The 25,481-nt window shown below is 44.0% G+C and overlaps 1 protein-coding gene across 1 annotated transcript in view; it reads left to right on the plus strand.

Annotated features, from left to right (window-relative positions):
* Nucleotides 1–25,481, plus strand: part of WWOX (WW domain containing oxidoreductase) — an 875,039-nt gene that overhangs the window by 230,860 nt on the left and 618,698 nt on the right. Inside the window, exon 6 of the mRNA XM_080937461.1 lies at nucleotides 1,630–1,718. Within this exon, the coding sequence (XP_080793587.1) occupies nucleotides 1,630–1,718 (89 nt within the window). The remainder of the gene's footprint in view (nucleotides 1–1,629; nucleotides 1,719–25,481) is intronic.

A 25,481-nucleotide genomic window follows, 5' to 3' on the forward strand; every position in this document is an offset into this window, starting at 1 on the left:
GGCAGCTCAACACTATATTTTGAAAAATAAAAGTGTGTGGGAGGGAGTGGGGGGGGGCAGTGGGGACCAAAAGATGACCTAACAATTTAAAGTCACACGTGGAGAGTAATGTGTGGGTCACTTGGCTCGGCCATCGGTTTGGCTGATTGCTTTGTGGTTGCCATCTGGGAATGTTCTCCCTGTTTTATGGGGGAAATATGTTCATGCATTTTCATAATGTGTCGCGTACATATCCTTTGGGGTTTCCAGCAAGGAATGCGGACTTTGATGATTGCCCGACTTTTCTTTGTGTGTAGTTGCATTTCTGTAGGACTGTGTGTATCACAATGATTGCCTCGTCCTGGTTGAAGGGAGATCGGAAGCACGGGAGTGGGGGGCTGGGGGGAGGGGGCTGACAGTTTATCTGCTTGTTCTAAAGGTCTGATCAAGCACCCAAGAGTTTATTGTGTACAAGATTGTGAGGGAGTGTGCAGGTCAGCTGTCAACAGATTCTGTACGCCTAGCAGAATTCTTGCCTATTGGATAAATTCAAGTAAATAGAAAAGCATGGAACTTATTTATCATTTCAGCAGTCCTTTAAGATGCCACTCTGCAAAGTAGATGGAAATATTTACTGCTGTTCAGGATTTTTTTTTAAGAGATTTGTTTTAATTGTGTGTGTGTGTGTGTGTGTGTGTGTGTGTGTGTGTGTGTGTGTGTTCTGGTGCATGCGTAGAGGATGCAGAGGCCAGAAAAGAGTATCAGATGCCCTGAAGCTGGAGTTACAGGAGGTTGAATGCTGAGAATCAAACTCTGGTCCTTTAGAAGAGCAACAAGTGCTCTTCGCTGCTGAGCCATCTCTCCAGCCCCTTGCTGTCATTATTGTTAATGGAGGTTCTCTCTCACTTCAAATTTCCTAGTAGAGACTACACTAGCTGATCAGCAGGCCCCAAAGATCCTCCTGTCTCCAGCTTTCTAGTGCTTGGATGATGAGCATGGGCTGTCACATCTGGTTTGCAGGCATCTGTAGGTTCTAGAAATCCAACTCATATCCTCTTGCTTATGTGGCAACAAATTTCCTAACTGATCATCTCCCCAGCCCTGCACTTTATTTATTCAGAGTTACAGAAACTTCTCCTACCGTGTTGCCTCATCTGGCCTTAAAGTCACCCAGGATTGTAAGTGTATGCTACCTCTCTGACTGGGTTGTCTTTGAGGTTGATGCAGGCTCAGTGCATGTTTTTCAGAACCTGGGTTGAGTCTTTTGAGATCAGATCTGTCCATTCCATTGTGGCCAGGCTTGCTCTTGTTGCCCCCCGCCCTCCCCCCCCCCCCCCCCCCCCCGTAGATGCTGCTCCTTAGAGCACATATTTATGAGCTAGAAGACACCTCGGAGCCTCTTTCGTGTGCTGAGTGAAGCCATGCGTAACCCCAGCCTGGAGATCCAGCCGAGTCCCTCCCGTGCTCCCTGGACTTGGCAGTAAAAGCTGTGTTCCTGCATTCATCCCAGTGATGTATAGTCTCTCCGGGCATCTAATATTAAACAGGGGAATTCCGACATGTTCCATAACGCATTTACTGTAACTTGATACCATGAACTATTCTTGTGTTATTTATCATTTCTTTTTTTTTATTTTCTCCCACTTCCAGCACAAAGCCAAGGTGGAAGCAATGACCCTGGACCTGGCCGAGCTCCGTAGCGTGCAACATTTTGCCGAAGCATTCAAGGCCAAGAATGTGTGAGTGTTTCAGCTCGGGGTCATACATCACATTTCCTTCCTATTGTGATGTCTTTATCAGATGAACACAATTGGGAGAACATAAGGCTGCAGTGCTGTCTTGGCACCGGAGGCTCATTTATACTGGGACTGCTAAGGTGGACCGTATTTTCTTGACTCAGAGTCATCCTCCTTATTACATGTGTCATCAATCTAATAACAGCTTCCCAGACCCAAAAGCAAAAGGCAAAAGGCATTATTAAGACCCATAGAGTTGATACACACCAGGGCAGTTTTAAGATGTGCCTTGTTAGAAACGTTGCTGCATATCTATCAGAACTGAGGAAAAACTTGCCTCAAGGACATCTGCCAACCTCACTTATTCTGTATTGATGGGGTGAAAGCCTGAGCGTGCTGTCTTCTGGTGCTTTCCAAGCCTTTGATGCTTGGACATGGGGCGTGGCTAAAACTCTGGACATGGATGCGGGTTATAAGGCTTTCCAGCCTTTTCCAACTCCTGGTGTCCCCTGGTACTCACAGTCCTGTTTTGATCTTACATCCACTTCATCTGCTGACATTAAAAGTGAGTGAACGGTCTTCATCAACTCTTCAGAATCCCTTAGTTGAGGTGTAGTAGGGGTGGGAGTGGGGTTAGGCTGTCTACACTATCACCTTCTAACAGCCTTCCTTCCCTATAGAGAAAGAAGGAAGAGAAGAGAAACGCTGAAGAGAAGGAAAGAAGGAGGAGGGGGAGGGCATGAAGCAGAGACCCACGCTAAGAGAGCAGTGGCTAGCTATGTTATAATTATAGTATTTTGTTTCCAAGGTTTATTTTCACAGTTGCCTCTATAGGGCAAGCAATCCTGGTTTCTCATTTACCACAGTGGCTTCAGTTTCATTAATAAATAACTAAACTTAATTTTATTTTCCAGTGAGGGGATGAGAGCTTGAGGGTTAAGTTAATCACAGCCCAGGTGGTGCCAAGTGGGAGAGAGTGGGGTGAGGGAATCCAATGCATAGGCTTGTAGGGTTCCAACTAGCCCAGGCTGTAGTTCCCTGAGCAGATGAGAGTTGTGGGGGAGGGACTGTCAACCAGGTATTCAAATGTTACGACTGTGTTACCCGGTCTTTGGACCATCACAGTATTTGTTCTTTGCAAGCAAGTGGGCAAATGCCCTGGCCAGAGTATCCCATTCCGAGTACTTTGATCATTGCTATGTGAAGACCCCCTTCGATGGATCATAGGCACAGCTACATCCCCTACCCCTCCAGTCTTGCTCAGAAATGTGAGTCCCACTATGTGCTCTTTCCAGTGCTGTGTCCTCAGAAGCTGCCATCCCTTGTGAGCAGCATCCAAGGAGCTGGAGGCCTGGAATAGCACCGGCTTGCACATTTATTTATTTGTCTTGTCCTTCGTCATCTGTCTGTCTGTTTGCTTACTAGGCATTTGCTGAGCACTTCCAAACTCCCAGCCATTCTTCTGGGAGGACACTGCTGGCCACCGGGAGCCGGGCAACCTCAGCTCTGGGCAAGCTATGTCTTATTACTGCTTCCAAATCCTCATCCCATTGTGCCTATGCGACATTGTTGTCGAGGGACAAAATTACTAACAATCAGGCAGCACAAGTAAAAGCTCATTTTGCGGATCCAGCCAGGGCACACCCATTTAGGATGCCTTGCCTGTACCTTCTGGTTCAGATCTGATAGCATTCTTTCATGGTGGGAATCACTATATCCATTACATAGATGAGAAAAGTGAGACTAGAAAGGTAGGGGAAGAAACACATAGACGGCATTTATTAAGTGGTGGGGCCAAGCCACCATGTGCCCATCACACCAGGATCTCTCTTGACTCCTCTGTGATGTTGTCTTTCGATGTAAAAGTAACAGGGACCCATACTCAAAGAACTAATGTGTTTATTAGGGTCACCCAGGAGCATTCTGTTTATTCTTACACACCCTCCCTTATTTCCACTGTTCTGACTGGGTACTGAAGTGAGCATCTTGGCTGAAGATAGCTGACAGCTTGATCCCAGCCCCATCCGCCATCACTCAAAGCAGTTGTTAGATTTTTATCCAGTAAGGAGTTCAGAAACTATCACACTTAAGGGCCCTGTGCAACCACTGACCCAGACTCTCAGAGGGCAAGACCACCCGTCTCTCACTAGTCTTTGGTTTTCCAGTATTCGATTGTTCAGGCTCAAAGGCGCTTTCCCTTAGAGCCTCTGCCTACCCTGATCTCTCTGCGTCTTAGGAGTGGTGTCAGTGTTGCACAGTGTAGAGAAATACTGCCCTGCTGGAAATCTGTGTATATAAAGAAGCGAGCGATCGTCTTCTCTTGACATACTGCCAGTACCAAAGCTTCCCCTGAAAAGGCAAATGACAGCTCAGTGCTAACGGTCTCGGATCCCAGGAGCTGTCAGAAGTGAATTTAAGTGCTGGTGACCGGGCTGCCAGAAAAACATGTGTAACTCTATTCTTATCGCTGCCACCCATCTTCAGACATTAAAATTTCCTTGTGTGTAAAACATAATGACAAATGAAAGCAAGCCTGCCAGTTCAGAACTGGTTCTTTTTTTTCTTCTTCTTCTTCTTTTTTTTTTTTTTTTTTTTTTTTTTGTGCAAGTTGGACCTCAGTGTAAACTCCATATGGAAGCCCCATTATGCTCTGTTTAATAGATCTTTTCAGAGCCTGAACATGAGCACCCTGGAATATCATCAGGCCAAAATGCAATCTTTGTTGCTAGTGTCACTTCTCACCCTGGTATCAGCAAATCAATTTATTTTGTCCCTTGGAGATGAAGAAAATGGACACAGACAGACAGACAAAGCGGGCTGAAGGCACAGCACTGGTAGAGAATGCAGCCAGCCACATAGGCTGCAGAGCTGTCCTCTCCCTGCCTCAGGGACACTCAGAATCAGGCACGGTAGATGCCTTTTCTTTGGAGGGTGGGGTGGGGAGTCAAAGACTGTTAGAAAGTGAACAGGACTGGTGCTGGCTATGGAAGCTGTAGGTACTAACCAGAGGTTTTGTTCAGTCCATGCGCGGCAGCAGACAGAAATCTTTTCCTGCTCTGTGTGTGCCTGTGTGGCTGTGTGGGTGTGCATGATCTCATACATGCATTCAGAGGGCAGGGGTTGACAATGTATGTCCCTTGCAGTCAATCTCTGCTTAGTTTTGTTATTTTGGGTTTTTTTGTTTGTGTTTTGAGGGAGGGTATCTTTACTGAATTCGGAGCAGCTGGCTACTTGCTTAGGCTGACCTCTCAGGATTCCTCCTATCCCTGCTTTCCAGGATTATCCCTGTGTCTCCCTTTGTCTAGCTGCCACATGGGTGGTAATTTGAATGAGAATGTCCCTTCCTCCATCGGCTTTTGTTTGAATACTTAGTCCTCAGTTGGTAGCACTGTTTGGGAAGGATTAGGAGGTGTTGCATTGGAGGTGTGGTCAGTGGGGAAAGACTTTGAGGTTTCAGAAGACTCTCAACAGTACCAGTGTGCTTTCTCTGCCTGTGCTTGTGTATCAGGAAAGAACCTCTCAGCCTTTGCTCCAGTGCCATGCCTGTCTGCCTGCTGCCACTATACCATTGTGATGGTCATGGACTCTAACCCTCTGAAACTGTGAGCCCTAAATAAACTCGTTCTTCTGTAAGTTTCCTTGGTCATGGTGTCTCAGCAGAGTTATAGAAAAGTAACTTAGGTATTATGGATCCTGGGGGGTCAAACCCAGGTTCTTCTGCACGTGTAGCATGTATCTTACTGGCAGCCATGTCCCCAATCCCCAGACAAAGCTGTTACATGTATATACATTCTCCGTTGGCCTCTGACAGTAACTAGATTCTCACCATCATCACTCAGAGAGTCTGAGTCACTTTCCCTTTGGATCATGTTTGGTGGAGAATGCGAACCCAAGGTTGTCTGTATCCAGACACAGAGAAGACACGTGAGGACTTGCTACGAGGGCTCTGCTGCACTTCTGTGAGACCGCCTACCCGCTCTGCCTCCCCATGTTGTTTGCATGTTGCTTGTTCATCTGGGTGGTCAGCTCAGGAACCTGAATCTACTTCTAGGCGTTTCTCCCCAGAGTTAGTGGTAATGGTGGTCAGCCAGTGTCTCTCAGGCTAAATTATTCTGGGCATTACTGGAACGTTACCAAACAAAGACTGTGGCAGTTTCCCACCGAGCTATATTTTTTTTTTCTAAAGATATTTTTGTTTAAATTAGGATTCGGGAAGGGAGCCAAGGCTGCACAGTGCTAGTAAGCAAGGGTATCTGTCAGTGGGGAGCAGCTGGGGCAAGTCTCTTTCTGCTAATCACTCACGCTGGTCTTTGGGGGTGCCCTGTGACAGACTCCAAAGCCTTCTTGGTGATGGCTTCTTGCCCACTTTCAATCGGACTGTAACTTCTTCATTTACCAGAGTAGAAAGCCGACATCTTGCGGCCTAAAACAGCTCAGCAATCCAAGGACAGGATGTTCCAGAAGCATGTTCTTTCTCACTAGATTTCTGTCGTTCCCAATAAAACGGAAGGCTGTGCTCCAGTCCTTTCCTGTTAAAAGTTGAGAATGGCATGCCATAGAGCACGTGGGCTCCTAGGGCTGATCCTCCTGCCAGCCAGCTCTCATTGGCCAAGGGCTTCGCTTGTCCTGGAAGGGAACCGCAAGTAATAGAGGATTCACGTTAACTGAGTTGTGCAAGTCTGAAGGTTTCTAGAGCACTATTTTTCATCACGGGTTTCTATTTCTTGTCTCAGCTTTTCTGTCTTTGGGATAATTTATATAAATTTGGCTTCATCTCACCAAGAAAAATCATACTAAGATGTGTTTTATTTCAAGGTTAAAAATAAAGGTTTTCTATCCTTATTAAACATTTGAGGAGAAAAAAATCTTTAGCAAAGTTGTTTATTTTTACATTCTACTAGATGACTTTCAGAACTGGAGCTACTAACCCGGGGTATTATGTTCTTGGATTCATGCTCTAGAGTTCTGTCTCTTCTCCATCTACAGAAGTGGGTGGGCTATAAACTATTAAATAAAACCCAAATTTTGAGGGATAAATTACCCAGAAGACCAATGTGTAAATTACAGATTAATCTTTCCTTTTCTTCCTAGCTCAGCTTTGCAAGTAATGTTCTAGCCAACATTTCTTCATCCATCTTTGCTCCACAGAAGAAATCCACCCTGGTTCTTGCACAGGGGGGATCCTGTTGCTTTTCTTTTTCTCACAGCATGAAAACCCCAGGAGGGACAGCACAAAGGCTGACTTTTGTGCTATGGATGCTTTCCACCCAGGTCTCTGTTCTGATGTTTCATGGAAGTTTTGATGAAGTCTTCCTGCTCATTGTTCTTTTTCCATATATATTTTCCAGCTTAAATTGCTGGGGGAAGAAAAAAAAAACACAGAGGGAACAGCTCCTCTCTTACAAATCCTTTACTTTTTATCTTCCTACTTAACTCTTTTAGGTGCAAATCTTTTTACCTGACATTAAAGTAAACATTTCAAAAGAATATCTTACAGTGATCCTGTATTAAAGAAACAAACAAATGCCTCTGTCAAGTAGTGCAATATAAAGCGGGGCTCTGCACATTTCCCTGTAAAGGGCCAGAGAGTAAACATTTTACATTTTAAGATGATGAACATTCTTTGCAAGAACTCAGTTTTGCCTTTGCAGCATGGAAACAGCCATGGGGAGTGTGTCCCAATAAAACTTTAGTGTTAAAAGAACTGTGGGCAGTACGTATCAATAAAACTTTATTGACAGAACCATTGTGGGCAGTGTGTGCCAATAAAACTTTATTGACAGGCATTTCACAGCTACACTTCTCTGCAGGCACACTATGCTAACCATAGGACAATAGCCCACAATCCCTTCTTTAGTAGACAGAACAGGTTTGGTGATGTCAGCTGAATTCATATTTAAATTTCAGCTCTCTTGCAAGTTTTTTCCCACCCTTGAGAAAGGGATCACATGACCGGTTATGATGGGTAGATATATAGAGCTAATCTGCTCATGGTCAGTTTCATCATTCTATAAAGCTGCCTTTGGATACTTCTTATGTGGGAGAAGGAGGAAATTGAGTAGAACGGTGTGCTGTATTATGTTTTCTGGGAAATATCTCCATATGGGAAACAGTCCAAGTAACACTCTGAATATCATTAAATACGGAAGATCCCAAAGCTCAGTGGGAACTTGAAGGCATATAATGAAACTGGTGATGGCTGCTCTTTATCAGCTGTTAGTCATTTGTCTTCTATAGCTAAGGGGTCAAAAGGCAGGTCTGGAGAAGCAAAAGGGAATATAGTGTCTCCCATTTGTACCCGGTTCAACAAATAATACATTTTACAGGTCAAGAGATTAAGAAGCCTCATTAAGGTCATGCTAGCAAATAGCTGATAGACTAGGCTAGATCTTAACCCCAAATCTCCACTGAGCTCAGCGAACTCAACTATTTGGAAAATAAGAGAGATCCAACTTATTTGGGAAAGACACTGTGTAGCACACATCCTCCTACCCACAACGATTTGTCCCATTAATTGGATGGATGACGGCTCTTGCCTACTGGGATGATTATTAAGGTCACCTCAAGGTCAGAGTTGATGCTTTGTGAAGCCAATTTTCTATCACCAAGAGGAGATTTGTATTGCTGAGTTACATATAAAGGAGGTTAAGCAGACCCATAAGAGAAGAGGCTGAGCCCCTCAATTAAGGTGCCCAGACCATTTTCTTCCAAACGTCTAGGAGGTGCTTCTCCACGGAGTCCCCGTAAGCAGAAATGGTAGCTATTTGCTTTCATCTACCATTGTCTGCGTACATTTACTCCAAACGCCAGGGTTCATTTCCCCTCAGTTCCTACTTGTCTTCAAAATGACGCTTATCAGTAGACAGACGAAGACCAGAGGGCCATTTTGCTATGTCCACCTCTGAAGCAGAGCCATTATATTCACATGCAAACTCAGCTTTGATTCCGACCTGCTCAGGAGCATCCTGCTGACTGAGGTACAGTCTCTGCACTTGCTGATGCTGCCCCCTCAGTTCTTAGAGATCAGGTCTAAATTCTTGTGTCTTTGTTGATCATCTACCTCCAACCCTATGTCTCTGTATCTCACACTTATAGAAATATCTCCAGCATCTGCATGCTGGCTCTAGACATTACCTCATGCTGTCCCCTCATACCTGCCTATCACCTGCTCAGGGGATAACTGTGTGTTTCTACAGAGCCTCTAGTTTCTTTCCTATCTTCTTAGCTCTACTTCTAAATCAACAAATCATTTCTTAGATCAGTGGGTCTCAATCTTCCTAATGCTAAGACCCTTTAAAACAGTTCCTCATGTTTTGGAGACACCAACCAAAAATTATTTCATTGCTACTTTATAACTGCAATTTTGCTACTGTTGTGAATCATAATATAAATATCCGATATGCATAATATCTGATATGTGACCCCTGAAAGGGGTCACGGCCTGCAGGTTATCACTTTCTTAGAGCATTAGCAACACACCCAGTGTTCACATGTAATACTTTGGGATGTTTCCTGGTTTCTGTGTTGACTTTTGGTTGTTATTGTTACTGTTACTATTATTGTTATTGTTATCAGTCCCAGGGACCAGAAGCATCAGTGGAATCACTGACTTTATTCTGTGTATTTGTTCTGTTACCCATGAAGACCTTGGCAAATTACTCTGTCTTTGTGGTCCTCATTCAGTCCATGGATGAATATGAGATGGTGAAGCCACTCATATTGAGAGGATTAGATAGCATACTCTTCTCACAGGGTACTGCCCGATGTCTAGTGTACACTCAGTACAGAATCCTCAAGGGTGTTGTTATCTCTTTCTCATCCTCTGTCCTATCTGCCAGCCTGCCTCACGGAACGTTCAGAGCACTTGGTAGATGGATGGATAGATGGATGAGGAGAAAGACAACATGGAGGTATATGGGCTCATTTAGTGAAAATTCTTCATTTCTTTGTTAATTTGGGGTGGGAGGCAGTTTGAAACTATAATTTTGATATCCCAGGCTGGGCTTGAACACCTGATCCTACTACCCCCACCTCCCCTCCCCACCATTGGGTTCTAGGCTTGTGGCACCATGTGCAATTTCAAACTTGACTGTTGAGGTGCCAATTGCCAACCATTCAGTGTTCTTGAACAAATACCCCCTTGTTTAGTGTTAAGATTGAATGTATCTACATCTTGGGGAATGGCCATTGAAGATCTTTTTTGTTTTTAATTATGTGTATATGAAGGGGTGGGAGTGGAGAGCTATGTACACAAGCACAGAGGCTCTAGCTAAGAGGGTTGGATCCTCTGTAGCTGGACTTACAGGCAATTGTGAGCTGTCTGTCATGGGTGCTGGGAACCGAACTCAGGTCCTCTGCAAGAGCAGTGGGCGTTCTTAACCACTCTGCCATCTTTTCAGCCCCACAAACAGCTGTTGAAAAGTAAGCACACTTGCCATGATTATTTTAGACAAACAAACCTAAGGTGCTCTTCTGTGGAAATGTAGTTACATTGAAGAGTCAGAGCTCCCTGATCTGGCCGTGGGTCCTGTGTTCCATCAGCCAGGCACAGTACTGCTCATGTAACCTGCTTTTTACCCCTTAAGCAGACCACCTAGCCAGCCAGCCTTGTAGCAATCCAGGGCAGTGTTACTATTGGGTCACTCTCAGTAGCCCTAGATTTAAGTTCGAACTGCAGAATGCACCCTAGTCTTGTTTTTGTTTTTGAGCCGAGCTTCTAGCCTGGCTCGCAATGTCACATGATTCCTTCCTCTTAGAATATTCTTTCCAACCTCATTGTCAAGTCAGGATTCCACGTGTACATAACTGACAGATTGAGACGCTGTGCTTAAACTATGGTGAAATCACATCTTAGTAACACTGGAAGCATCCCTGCCCCCAAGTAAACTGTTGAGAAGTTAATTCTTGTTAGCCTAAAAACTTGAATGTACACTTGAAACCATCAGCTGTGCTATCCGGTCTGCCTGCCAAAAGTCCCCAAGGAAGATTCCGTTTGTCAATGCAGCACTCATCAAACACCCTGTTCAGAGTACTGTGCGTGCCTTCTTCTCTTCCTTTGGGTGCATTGATTCAGAAACTTGTTTCTCAGAAACACAAGTGGGTCCTCTCAATTAGTGTTCCAGTTCTTCGTTTCACTACTTGGCCTGCTGCTGCAGTGTGGCAAGCAACTAACTCATGATAAGAAAAAGGTACCGCACAGGCCAGGTAAAAGCTCTATGTTAAGACCCTGTCTCAGAACAAGTCAACAGGCACACTCACATTGGCATAACCCACACACTGATAACCAGAAACGGACAGCAAAATGTATCTGGTTGTTCCAGAGGTGTATAACAGGTACACTGACAAATTGTAGCGTCTGGAAGAGCAGAGTGTCTCTAACCTCAAAGGACAGCAGTGCCTGGGTTGTTTACTGTCATTCTGTAATGTCTCAAGAGATCGATGCAGCCATTCTTCAACTTGGCTGTCATAGAACCATCTAGAAATCCTTAACAAACATGGATATGTCACTGCTACCCTTCGCTGGGCTTCCCCAAGGCCCTTGGATAGAGATAGATGGGTACACAGACTGAAAGAGGATGCTCTTCTTAGATTTATCTGTCAACTTGATACAGCTCAGAGTCGTCTGAGAAAAGAGTCTCAGTAGAGGGATTTCCCAAGTCAGACTCAGACTGGCCTGTGTTTATCTCTCTGTGTGTGTTGTTTGGTTGGGTGTGGGGAGGGATTAGCTTGTTCATTCATTGATATAGGAGACCTCAGCTGACTGGATGGTGCCATTCCATGAACAGGTGGCCCTGGGCTGGATACAAATATTAGATAAGCATCAGCCTAGCGTGAGCCACTATTCCTCCATGACATCTGCTGGCAGAGGCTCTAGGGGCTCAGAGTAAGGAAGCCTAGGATGCCTGCCTAGGCTGGCCCCACATGACAGGGCTCTGATGGTAGTTTTGCTCAGCGTCAGGACCAAATGTCTGACAGAAGTAGCTAAGGAATGAAAGGTTCATCCTCGCTCATAGTTAAAGGTAGTCTTTTATGTCACAGAAGGCAGGTTAGGGTACTTTCTCCTGTAGCAATCGGAGGCTTGCCATGAAGCAGGGCTTGAGCCAGAACCAGACATGGCTATCACCTGTAATACCTATGCAGTGTGACCTCAGTCTGCCAGGTAGGTCCCAAGACCTAAAGGTTCCAGAGACTCTTAACATAGCCTCGGAGGTGAAACCACTTTCTGGTGTGGAAGTAGCAAGGCAGCTAAGGAGCCCTTGCATTAGTGGTCAGTGGAGAATGGAGCTGGGAAGTGTGTGAGCGAGTGAGCAGGCAGGCAGGCAGGAGCTTCCTGCTGCTGTCTATTACTTACCAATCCCAGCTCATTCTGTCCTTAATTGGGAACGCCCTCCTCCCTCTGAGGCCTTCTGAGGAAGGGAAGAATAGCTCCAGCTTGTGATTGTATGCTTTATTTTTTTTTTCTGGGGAACTTCTTCAGATTCCACACTTCTATGGAAGGAGGGCATATATATATATATATATATATATATATATATATATATATATATATATATATATATATATATATATTTATATTTCCCCCCCCCCTTGGTAGAATGTGCCTCTGAGAGGGAGGGCTTCTACTTGATCTTGGACAAGATCTGTAGATGATATTTGAAGGCCCTACTGCAAAACAGATTCAAGCACGGCCTTGTTGTGTACTGTCCCTTGAGCTAAACAGGTCTCCCTCCCTTCTTTCCTTTGAGAGGGTCTTTCAAGCTCTGCAGCTTAACGCCCGCTCATGTCTCTTTAAGAAGTACCCAGGAAGGTGAGCAGACAGTATAGCCTCCACTCGGCCCTCGTCTCCTGTGTTCCTTCCTCCCCTTTCGTCTGTATCTTGTGTGCCTTTGTCCCTTCCTACTCTGTCTCCCGAGGTAGAGCACATGTTGTACTGGCTGGTTTTGTGTCAACTTGACACAAGCTGGAGTTATCGCAGAGGAAGGAGCTTCTCTTGAGGAAATGTCTCCATGAGATCCAGATGCAAGGCATTTTCTCAATTCGTGGTCAAGGCTGGGTGGGCCCATTGGGTGATATCTTCTGGTGTTTTGAGAAGTATGTTGTCATATTCTATGTGGCTTTGCCTAGCTTGACCTCTCAGGAGCTGCTGGACCCACTAATGTTTGGCCTCCTGAGGCTCAACCATGATCCCCAGGATACATGAGTGGTTCCTGGTTGTTGGGTGAGGGAGCACCCAAAGCTCCCCCCCTTCCCACAGGCTGCAAACATGGGATGATGTACTGTTTTTTTAATTGTGTAGCATCCCATAATTGCCTATGATCCTGTGACAAAGCCCTCACCCATGCTGTATAAGTAACCCCAGATAAACCCATTGGTTCGCCAAGCAAGATCTTTGTAGAATCCTTCCAGTGTTCTATTATTGATGCCCTCTCTATGGTGAGTCCATGTTTATTCAAGTATTCCCAGAAAAAGGCCATCCCAATAAGCTGTCTGGCTGAATCTCACTTCATTGTTTTGTAAAGTGTTTTCTTCATTGACCCTCTCTGGACACACAGGAAATAATTATAACCCTTCTGTGCTGGCTCCTTTTGGCACTGGGGCTGGTCCAGCTACTTAGAAGCTGGTGGCTGACAAGGGAGCCACCTACAACTCATCATCAACTTCCCTGGGCACATGCTGTTCTCTGGCATGGCTGTATTTTGTCACTAGATATTCCCAGGACCCCCAGAGTCCCAGAGGATGTCAGAGTACATTAATTTTTATCATAACATGGAATCTCCCAGGTCTGAATGGCAGCACATAGCTATCAGGGGCTTTCTGAGCTCTATTATAGCTCTGTATATCTCTAGGCAAAACAGAAGAGAGAGTCGTCATGGGCGAAGGAAATGTACAAAATGCATGAGACATTGTATTGTTGGACTGGACCATGCACTTAAGCACATGGTACACAGTATTTCTTTCTCTATTGTTCATAGAAGTTCACCTTCTTATCAAACTCCTCCCCTCCGCCTCCAAGAGAACTTCCGAGTGGATAATAAATAAATTCTCTTTGCACCGTGGTAATGAAATCTTCAACCAGTAGTTTTCAACTGTTCTATAAATATGTTAAAAAAAACAAAACAAAACAAAACAAAACAAAAAGACAGAAGAGGAGTTTTCCTGTCTTATAAATTGCTACTAAAACTCATCCATCCATGGTGTCACCTGGAATTTATAGATAGTAGATATTGTGCTCATTACTGCTTTATATCCACAAAAATGTACTTTTAGCAGGGAATGCTAGTGCATGTCAGAGAAGTCTAGTAGTTATTTGGCCGTTTCTTTTCTTCTCTGCACTTGTCAATAAAGTAAAAAGCTTGAAGGTTGCAATTTACCTGGAAAAGAGAAGGCACTGGTATTATTTTAGGGATTTTTCAAGTCCACTCAGGGTGTATGGAATCTGGGGCTCATGGGGAAATGTCACTTCTCACTGAAGCAAGCTTGCTTCATCTGCCCGTGCTTTCCTTCTTCCAAATAATGCTATTTGTGTTCTGTGAGTCCAGTTGTGAAATCTACTGCCCGCCATTGTGCCTCCCAAGCGATCGTCATACCATAAGTAAAATTCTCTTGGAAGACATCCCAATTCCTTTGTCCCTTGGAACCCACAGGGTTCCACCAAGAGAGGCTCAGTGACATTGCCCTCTTCCCAGTTTCTGGGAGTTGCGTTCAAACCTATGTGTCAGATGAGGGAAGATGTCCAGGCTGCTATTCCTCACCCTTCCCTCCCTACTTGACCATATTCTGCTAAACATTGATTTTCCATTTTATTAAATATTCCCAGGAAGCTGGAACACAGGACAGCAAAGTGCTTAAGTGCACAGGGCAGGTTTGGAAATTGCTAGAATCTGTACCAGAGAGTCAGGCCTGCGCTATGGAGCCAATCTGCCTAAGTGCACAATTATCAAATCGATGCCTTTCCCCCTAGAAAACTGTGCTGGGGAAGATGTGGGTGTCACTGTGTTTTACACCCCTGCTCGAGAATCAATGAGCTTGGGATTTCACTGCTGGGACCTGGGATGATGGGATGGGAAAATACAATCAAGATAATGGACAGGAGGCAAAAATTTGAGAAAATAACCAAAACAAGAGTGGTTTCATTTTCTGCTAATGTACTCATGTTCCAGAATCTACTCTAAGAAGTTGCAAATGGTGCATGAAATGAAAAATTCCTGTCGGTCTCCAGGGGACAGAGCCAGAGCCTCGTTCTCCTCCTGGTGATCGTCTGCATTGTTTTCTCTATTCCAGCTGAAATAAAAAGAAAATATTAATTAAGCGTAACTAAGTTATTGTGACAGCAGAATTCACTCCCGGTTAATTGTTGTATTAATACCCAATGGTGTCCTTCAGGTTCTTGACATCTTTAGGGCCGTGGCCTACCCAAAGCACAGCTGATGATCATTGACCACCCAAGCTGGTCTTGGTGTTACGGGTAACGGCTCCTTTTACATGCTTTCTTTCCTTCCCTCTTTATAGAGATAATCTTATAGAGACTGTAAGTGAGGGCACTTGGACCAGTCTAGTAAATGTGGGGAGCAACTGTATATGTATTTTGTGTGCATGCATTCTTGGTTGGTACCTTAGTGGAGGGCCAAGCATAAAAAAACCAGGAAGCTGAGCAAAATATCAATCACCTGCTTAGGCAGCTTCTCCATCAAGGCCAACACAGAAACATCATGCATAGTTTTGCTTAAGATTTACTTATATCATTTTTAATATATATATATATATATATATATATATATATATATATATATATATATATATATATATATATATATATATGGATGAACTAAGGTTCTTTGGAAGAGAAGTAGGTACTATTAACCATTGATCCATCTCCCCAGATTCTGTGTGCAGTTTTTCACTTCTCATAAATATCAGAAACACCAGGCATAGCCAATGTCTTTACAGGAGACACAGCTGTAACTTGGTTTATAGCTTATTTCGAAGTTCTACTTGCCCAATGAGAAGCGGAACCAGGCTAAAGAACAAGTTTTCTATGTCACATCGTTTAATCTCTCTGGATTTATGGAATTACATCAATCAAAAGAATTCTCCCTTGAAAAAATTATCTCACACACACAGACAGACAGACACACAGACACAGCCATAGATACACACACATACACACACACACACACACTTCTAAAATAGAGACTCTGTTTCTCAGTCTCCCCTCAATAAAATGCCAGTCATTTCCTGTGGAAGATTTGTATAAAATGTTTTCATTACTTGCCTGTTCTTTCTAAATAACATCTTTAGTAGCAATTCTATTATAATGCAACTCTTCTCAAATTAAATTGAAACACATATCTGGATTATTATAAAATCAATGCTTCAGTATCCTATTAGAAAGAAATCCTTTGTAAGATTATACTCTATACTGCAGTTTTGACTAGCCAGTTACATATATATCCAATGCATGATATAATATAATTTAAAAAATACCATATATTCCTCCAAATCATCATGAACTGTACCTATGGCTTGTCCAGTACATAGCAGTAATCTGGGCAGTTTCCAGATGCATGGAGAATTTCAACTGGGTGGAGGCAGGTCTAGAAGGTAACTACCATGGCCAAGTTTCTGCTGCCTATCATGAAATTCAGGCCAAACCAGCGATGTTAATTTAAGCAAGGACCCACCTTGTAATGCTATACAGCCTTCACTCCTTCCTTCTCTGGCAGAACACACTGCTATTCACAAAGAAAGACTTCCAAATGGCCTTCTTAATGGAACACGGCTCCATATGTCCTTTGCATCAAGTTTCACAGTATTTCCAAATAGTATGAATTCTTGTAGCTCACTTGAGCAGTACCCCAGATGGTCTGACATTCTGTTTCTAGAAGGAAGTGGAATATATTTTCTTGTGCCTTGTGTTCCATTTAGGTCATTCTTTCATTTGTTCTGAAATAGGAATCTGCAAAGTCACAGTTGTTGGATCATCTCAAAAGGCATTTCTTAACCTAGAAAACCCCACTTCATTTGTGGGGCATGCTAGCAATTTCATCTTTCCACCATTACTGTGACACCTCCTCGTGGTGCTGGCTCCTGCTGCCCTGAGACTACTTATAAAAGACCCTCAGTCTCCTTTCACACAGTAGATATTCTGGGTCTTCTTGGGTTCCTGGAATCGTGATGTAACAGTCTTGTCTCCAGAGCACAAATGACTGTCTTTATTGGTCATTTGTATACTTAAATCATTTTTAAGTAATATACTGCCAAAGATAACTATATAATCTTGCAGGGACCAAATGTCATAAAGACTGTAGCATTGGTTCTGATGCATAACATTCAGATATGTGCAAAGGGCTTACTTGCTTTTAAAAGCTCATTTTTTATTATGATTGTTCGAGTGTGTGTGTGTGTGTGTGTGTGTGTGTCTGTGTGTGTGTGCGCGCGCGCACGGTTATGTGCTCATGAGTACAGGTGTCTGAAGAGGCCCGAAGAGGTTGTCTGGTCCCCTATAGCTGGAGTTATGAAAAATTACGAGGGACATACTGTGGGTGCTATGAATGAACCTCAGAGCCTCTGTAAGAACAGTGAGTTGTCCTGACTATTGAGCCATCTCTCTAGCACTGAGGCTTAGTTCTCACTGCACACTTTGCATCCCTCTGAAAACAGATTTACCCCCTTCTGGTAGTTGATGTCTAGTGGCATAGACATACTGGGACTGATGATAGAAAGTGTGAAGAAGTGCAGGAATACCCCCTACCCCATGGGGCATTCTACACCCGAGAAACTGGTCTTTATAGTAAATATGAGGGTGTACTATGTGTGGCTCACTTGTTCCTAGGTGCTGTTAAGGAAGCTCCCTTACATTCAGACTTAAGGAAATAGTTGAGAAGGTTGTAGATGTGTTGAGGAAATGTAATGATGGTATTGGCTCCACTCAGAATCATCATCCCTGGTAGTTTGACCTTCAGTGAAGACTTAAAAGCTGGGAAGTTGTTGGATATCCTGATTTCCAGTTCTGTGTTGCTTTTTAAGCAGTAAATCCAACAACCTTGTTATTGTCTTCTTCTTCTTCTTCTTCTTCTTCTTCTTCTTCTTCTTCTTCTTCTTCTTCTTCTTTTTCTTCTTCTTCTTCCTCTTCTTCCTCTTCCTCTTCCTCCTCCTCTTCTTCCTCCTCCTCCTCCTCCTCCTCCCCCTCCTCCTCCTCTTCTTCTTCTTCTTCTTCTTATTCTTCTTCTCTTCTTCTTCTCCTCCTTCTCCTCCTCCTTCTCCTTCTTCTCCCTCTTCTCCCCCTCCTCCTCCTCTTCATCTTCTTGTCCTCCTTTTCTTCCTTTTCTTTTCCTTCTCCTCCTCCTCTTCCTTCTCATCCTCTTCCCCCTCTTTTTCCTCCTCTTCTCATCTTCTTCCTCCTTCTCCTCCTTTTTCCTTTTTCTTCCTTCTTTCTACTTGACTTTCCGTTGGTACTATCTGGTTGACCTTGTCAATGGTATAATCATAGCCTATAAGAACCTTGACAAGGGTGCCCACTAAGCTTCAAGCTCAGCATCAAGGGTAAAGATATGGTCAAGAGTGCATGAGTCTTCAGACTAGCCTCTGGAAGGACGAGAGTGTGTCAACACATGAAATGGGCAGAATTGGAAGAGTTCACACATTTCTGGGACACCATTCACTTGGCAATTGGTACATTGTGAGTAGGGAAAGAGAACAGACATTTGAAAACTAAAGAGGTTTGTTACAATGCAAACCTGCTGTAGCCTCAGGTGGCTCTTTGTCTTTTCAACCCTCTTGCCTCTCTATGTCTTTCTTTGTCTTGTTTTCTTCACTCCTTCTCTTCCTCCAGTGATTTTTCTTCTGTTTAATGTGTGTGAGAAAGTGGAGGTTGGAGGACAGTCTCCGACGTTGTTCCTTAGGCTCTATTCAGTTTTGAAAACATCATTTACTTAGTCTTTGACATTTTCACTCATGAATACAATGCGTCTTGATGAAGTCTACTCCAGCTCTCCTCTGCTATTATTCCTAGACATCCCAGAACATGTGCAACTGTCCCCATCATATCCTCTATTTTGTTACCTATGATTCCACTCGGCACTGCCTGTCAGAGTGTTGGCTTGACCTTGTTGGCTTGCTCTTATATAGATTCTGTGCAGGTAACTATAGCATCACTGATAAGACAGCACCACATTCTTCTTGATGCACAGACCTGGAAGTCACCAAGTAGGCTAGCCTGGCTGGCCAACAATCCTTGGCAGTACTCCTGTCTCTGCCTGCACCGATCTGGGAATTAGAAACTGGGGACTATGGCTCTGTTTCCCCCAGCACGTTGGTTATAAGAATAAAAGTCAGTTCCCCAAGTCCATGCAGCAATCAACCTCCCAGGTGAGCTGGTCTCTCCCTGGCCCTGTCTGCAGGGTTTGACGAAGCTAATGTTCATCAGGTATGAGCCCATAGAGAGAGAATGCCTGAAACCAGGGCATGCAGCAGGTAGGGCTCTAGGGATCCAAGGAGGCAAGGAGTAAAGAAAGCTCAGCTGTTCCTTATCGGGTTAACAACAGCCTCTGCACAGGACCCCAGCCCTTCCATTCATTGCCTTTGCCCAGTTCTCCTTTTAGAATGTACCAGTTAAACTCTGTTACTGAGGGAGCCTGACTGCATGGTCACGAAGCCCCACTCCTGTCACTCCACAGAGCTCCCTGCTGCTTCATCATAACTCCACCTACCAGGGAAGTGGAGGGATTTTTTTGTGGCCCTGTAGGCAACACACTGACTGCCAGGTGTGTGTGTGGGGGGTGGGGGGAGCGGAGGCTGCTGCCTCTCAATACCATCCTCTCAGCAGCTGGATGCCTCACCAGGGACTACCCATCAGGGAGAGAAGTGGGCAGTTTCTCCATGGGCAGACCAGAGATCAGGCAGATGGATTTCTCCTTGTTGGATTCTCCAGTGCTGGACATGGATCATGGCCCTTTCTACCCCTAATACTTTTCCCAGGTCAGATCCCAGGTGAGGGTGACATTTGCCCTTAAGGTGCTGACTAATCTCATCTGCTCTGGGCTCCATTAATGCTGCCTTTATTTCCATCCCATCTTCAGAGTTTGATCCTGACTTTGCTCTGGGCTCCATTGATGCTGCCTTTATTTCCATCCCATCTTCAGAGTTTGATCCTGACTTTGCTCTGGGCTCCATTGATGCTGCCTTTATTTCCATCCCATCTTCAGAGTTTGATCTAGCCTTTTCTTTGATGGCCTGTAAATATTCATCATCCAAGGCTCTTTTGAATCGCACTGGCTTTTAGTTAAAATCAAGTGAAATATACCATTTGAATAATAAAAACCTCATTAAAGGAAAGCTAAAAGAATACTTTTCCTTTTGTACAAGCCAATTAGGTACTCTCATAATTTAAAAAAAAAAAAGGCAAGCACATTATGGTTTCACATTCCATAAGCCTGTTTTAATTAATAGAGGTGACATGGTTTAGGTGCTAGGTACAGAGTTTGCCTCTGGTGCTGTGCAATTAAACATTAATGAAGGGGAATGGAGCTGTGAGAGCTAATGTGTCCCCCATACCCTCTGTACATCCAGGCTAAGGTCTTCAGTGTATTTCTGTTCTTGAGGACCCCGAAAGACAAGAGTAGAGGTACCCAGAAGAGGGCCCGCAGCCACTGAAAGGGCATAATACCAATATTCCCCATGGTCACTGCCTCAATGTGTCCCAAAGACTAGTAGTCACAGAATTCGGTTTTCTTTTCCAGCCCAAGAGGAATGGCATAGAGATAAAGGGAGCTCCCACAAGCTCGTCACCAATGTTGGAGCTCTGTCCTCAACCATTTCACCAAGCTTATTAAGTAGTGATAAGTGGGGGAAACAGATCAAGCAACAGAATGGAATATTGTGATCTCCCAACAAGATCCAGATTGCCCCATGATAATGAGATCTCATGAACACCTAAAAATGTGAATGTATCAGATACACTTCTCTCTAGCTGTGCCATGCATTCCTTCCACCAAGCATGTTACCAAACTTTAATATCAGTTCTCTATCACCTTGCCAAGAACATAAGAGAGAAGGGGGTGTTTCCAGATTCCTGTAGAAAGGCTGTGCTAGCTAGAAGCCAAGAGCAAAGTCTTTTGAAGAGAAGAAAATGACGGGTCAGCACCACATAGGCACAGACACAGAATCTTCAACAAAATACAAGCCAACTAAATAAAACAATGTGCAAGCAAAAGAGCCATATACTAACCGACTCTTTGGGGACTCAAAGGTAAATATTCAAAAATTACTCAGTGAAAGGATTAGAAATCAGGACAATAAAGAGTCTTCCAGATGAACACAGAAAAATGACTTGTAAAAAAATTCAATACACCTTCTTGAGTCAAAACCATACTCAGTAGAGTTGGAATCCAAGACTATCCCTTCTTCTCTTTACTGGTACCTATAGAAAGTCCATCACTGATACATTTACTCTGAAAGCTTTATTTCTCCCTGACGTCCAAAACGAGGACAGGGGTGTTGGCAGCCAGAACCCATCCAGACTGGACAAGAGAACTCAAACTGCCTTTCCTGCAGGTGAGATCACTCTGCTTCTTAAGAACTCAAATTAGAAAGCATGACAGCTCACAGCCAGGTCCAGCCAGATTGAGAGGTGACTGTGCACAACGTGTAAAAATCATGTTGCTTTCCTCTAGGAGCCATGATACTGCTCCAAAAGGAATCAAAGACAATCGTTCTGTTTGCAGTAACCGGAGAGAGAAAGAAAAAAAAAGAAACAGTATCGAAACATACAAATGAGTTTAACAAATATGAAAAACTTAAGAGTTTTGAATGTATGAAATGTTGTTAAAAGAGATTAAAGGACACTCGGGTGAATACAGAGATAGTCCATGTATCATGGACTGGAAGATGGGTTGCGGGTGTAGATACCAGCAGCCCTCAGTGTTGGGGTTGATCGTGAGCACCCTGTATTCAGATGCTGAGTTCTGTGTCCCAAAATCAGGTTTGTGGTCTGGACATGGGCATCGTTCTGACCAATGTGCTATAAAGAAAGCTCCCCAATAATCTCTGATTGGACAATCACTGTGCAGGAGAGAGAGGAAGCTGGGACTTGATATCCTGTGGACGTGCATCTCAGGTAGGCACTACGAGGGTAGGAGCAAAAGGAGGGGGTAGAAGAAGATCACCATTGGGCAGGATGGACCAGGAGCACATGGCAAGGAGAAGTTTGCCCTGAGGACGGACAACAGTAGCAGAAGCTGACCAGGAGATACTAATTTGTCAAGTCATAGGGCATCCATGGAGGTTTTAATAGCGTGGAAGGATTAATATAGCTCAGAACCTGCATGAGCGTAGTGCCAATAGCTTGTTAATAAAACACCAGGTTTCTGTGTCTTTTATTATTCGGGAACTATAGAGGCTGGAGTGGGGCAGATCCCCCCCACCGCCCCCTCCATCCCCCATGCAACAAAATTCCTTCTATGCCTCGGTTGATCTATACTGTGATTTCAGGTTTCTTTAAAACAGATGTTTTGGTGTTGAACTTCATATGAGGATGAAAAGGGCACTGGACAGACAACCTGAGTTTGGAAACGATGTGGGGCGGCTCCCAGTGCTTAAAAACATGATGTGTCATGACCATGGAACATCGACCATGGAGACCTGGGTAGCATTGGGATTCTAGAATTAAACCCATATGTGATTGATTGCTCATACCTTGTTGCTGTGTAAAGAATAGTCTTTTCCATAAATGGTTTCCACCATGAAAGAATGAAGCTGCATTGTTTCCATGCACCAAATTCAAAAGTTAGCTAAACATGAATCAGTGACCTAAATATAAAAGCTCAAACTACTACATCCCAGAGGGAAATATAGAATCAAAATATCTTTATGATATTAGAATAAACAATGATTTTATAGGTCCAGCACAAATACACAAGAGACAAAAGATTAATTAAAAACAAAACAAAATGAGAAAGATATTTGAAAATATCTTGAAAGGGTCTCAGCTATCATATATAAAGAACTTTCGTAATTCAACAATAAGAAGGTAAAACTGCTAGCTCCAAAGTGGGGACACAAACTAAACACTTATTTCTCCAAAGAAAATATTCTAGCTGCTGATGAGCACATAGAAAGATTCTCAGTATCATTTAGCCAGGAAAGGAATTCAGATGTTCACCACAGTGACGTCATCACATGAGTTTGCTAGGGTGACTCAGGGATCATTGTAGAAGAGGAGGCAGAAATATCTTAAGAAGCAGAGGATAAGGGAGTTTCTGGAAGCTGTACCCATAAAGTCTCACCAGTGGGACTGTCTAAATATGAGCTGAACAAGACAACAGCAACAGATGTGATAGCATGGACAACTGAAGGACTGTAAGGCCTCAAGCCTACAGAAAGACCCACAAGCACCTAAGGAATGCTGAGACTGGGAGAAACTGTCTTCCCCACGGCAGAGCACACCAACTAATTATACTAAATGGGCAGCCCTGAAGACATGCTTATAAATAACGTTATATAGACTCATAATGAAGAGGTTGTATTTGTGTATTTAGGGTGTGTGTGTGTGTGTGTGTGTGTGTGTGTGTGTGTGTACACATAACAACAATTAATGAAAAAAGAGGCCATAAAATTGAAAAGGAACAGCATACCGGAGGGCTTAGAGAGAGGAGAGGGAAGGGGGTAAATGCAATTCTATTATTAATTTGATAAAATAAATAAAAAAAATAAGAAAGAAAAAGAAAGACAGAAAGAGTCACACAGCCAGAGCGCCAGAATTACTACACGATGCCAGTATGCAATGCGGAATGTGAGGCCCTTGCCCCACTTTGGACAGCAGTTTGATTCTTCCCCAGAAGTTAAACACAGCATTATGCTGTGAGCCAACAGTTCCATTTGCAAGTACACACTCAAGAAATAAACAAATCTGTCTCCAGAAGAACTGGCAAAGCAGTGTCTGTAGCAGCAGTGTTCACATTAGCCCAACACCGCAGCCATCCAAGTGTCCAGCGACTGTGTGTACAGCAGAGATGTCCCTGGCTTAGGAGGGTGGCCAGTGTCCATTCTTCCTACAGCATGAAACCTAGAAACATGACGCAGAGTCAAAGAAGACTGTCCCAAAGGATCACATGTCATCTTACCTGCACGAGACGATTGTGATAGACCAATCTGTAGAGCTGGAAGTGTGTATGAGGTGGGTGCCATGTAATTAGTGACAGCTAACAAGTTGCTGTATTTTACTCAAAGTTGCTGTAAAGGTAGAATATGGTGATGAGACCCAACCCATACATTGTCAACAAAAACCCCTGGACTATGTGCCTCAAATGAGTTTTATGCATGTCAGTTGCTTCTCAAGATTAGAAAACATGGAGTAATAGCAAAAGCCTAGATGGGGAACAAGTCTAACTACCTGCTCCGTACCTCCGGCTACCCTGTCATATTTTCCTACTCAGTGACTTGCATTTGGGTTTTGTTTTGACTCCATGTTATTATAGCATGTATTAATTTAATTTATTTGTGTATCTCCACTCAAAATGTGAGCATTTGTGTATGTAGGTAGGTGCCAAGGCTGAGGTGTGGAGGTGAGAAATCAGCTTGCAGGAGATGGTTCTATCATTCCACATGTGAGTCTGGGGGATGGGACTCAGGTCATCTGAGTTGGTAACAAGTGTTTCTATCCACTGAGCCATCTTGACAGCCTTGGTTTGGATTTCCTGAGACAGGGTTGCACTGTGGATGCCAGGCTGACCTAGTGTGTGCTCCATCTTGGCACCTGCCTCAGCCTCCTTTTGTGCCGAGGTGACTGCTGTGAGCCACCACACCTGAGTTGGTGTTTCCCTTTTTTTTGGAGAAAGCTCTGTGGCACACAGTTACACACCCTGACCTTTGCCTCAGTTCATCCGGGAAGGTCTGGAAGCCTCTGGATTCACTGTTGCTCTCCTAAGGTATGGGAGCAACAGCGTGGGTGGTTTAAAGCAACAAATTCATAGTCACTCATGGCTCTAGGAGTCAAAAGTCTGAAGCCAAGGTGTCTACAGGTTTACTCCTGGCCTGGCTGGGGAACCTCCTCATCTTTCTCCTGAATTCCTAAGGTGGTACCCAGTCATTAGATTTTCTCAGCTTGCCCATCTGCCGCTCTGGTTCCATCTATCCCACTGACACATGTACTAGCTTGTTTTGTGTGTGTCAACTTGACACAAGCTGGAGCTATCACAGAAAAAGGAGCCTCAGTTGAGGAAATGCCTCCATGAGATCCAGCTGTAAGGCGTTTTCTCAGCTAGTGATCAAGGCGGGGAGGGCCTAGTCCATTGTGGGTGGTGCCATCCCTGGGCTGGTAGTCTTGGGTTCTATAAGAAAGCGGGCTGAGCAAGCCAGGGGAAGCAAGCCAGTAAGTGATATCCCTCCATGGCTTCTGCATCAGCTCCTGCTTCTTGACCTGCTTGAGTTCCAGTTCTGACTTCCCTTGGTGATGAACAGCAATGTGGAAGTGTAAGCTGAGTAAACCGTTTCCTCCCCAACCTGCATCTTGGTCATGATGATTTGTGCAGGAATAGAAACCCTGACTAAGACAACATGTATGCAGTCCTATTGTATATTTTGTCCACAGTGGATTCCAAAATAGAATGCATTTGCTTGTTATTGGGCTATTGGCTTCTTACTGTTTCCACACATCCCAAGAATTCAGTTTGCTTCTGGTTTGGTGCTTTTATGTTTCCATTATGGATACAGTAGAGTCCTGAAGATCTGCCTTTGTGTCATAGCTGTTCATTAGGACTTCTTTGAAGTAAA

This window comes from Micromys minutus (assembly GCF_963924665.1).
Source record: "Micromys minutus genome assembly, chromosome: 24".
NCBI lineage: Eukaryota > Metazoa > Chordata > Mammalia > Rodentia > Muridae > Micromys > Micromys minutus.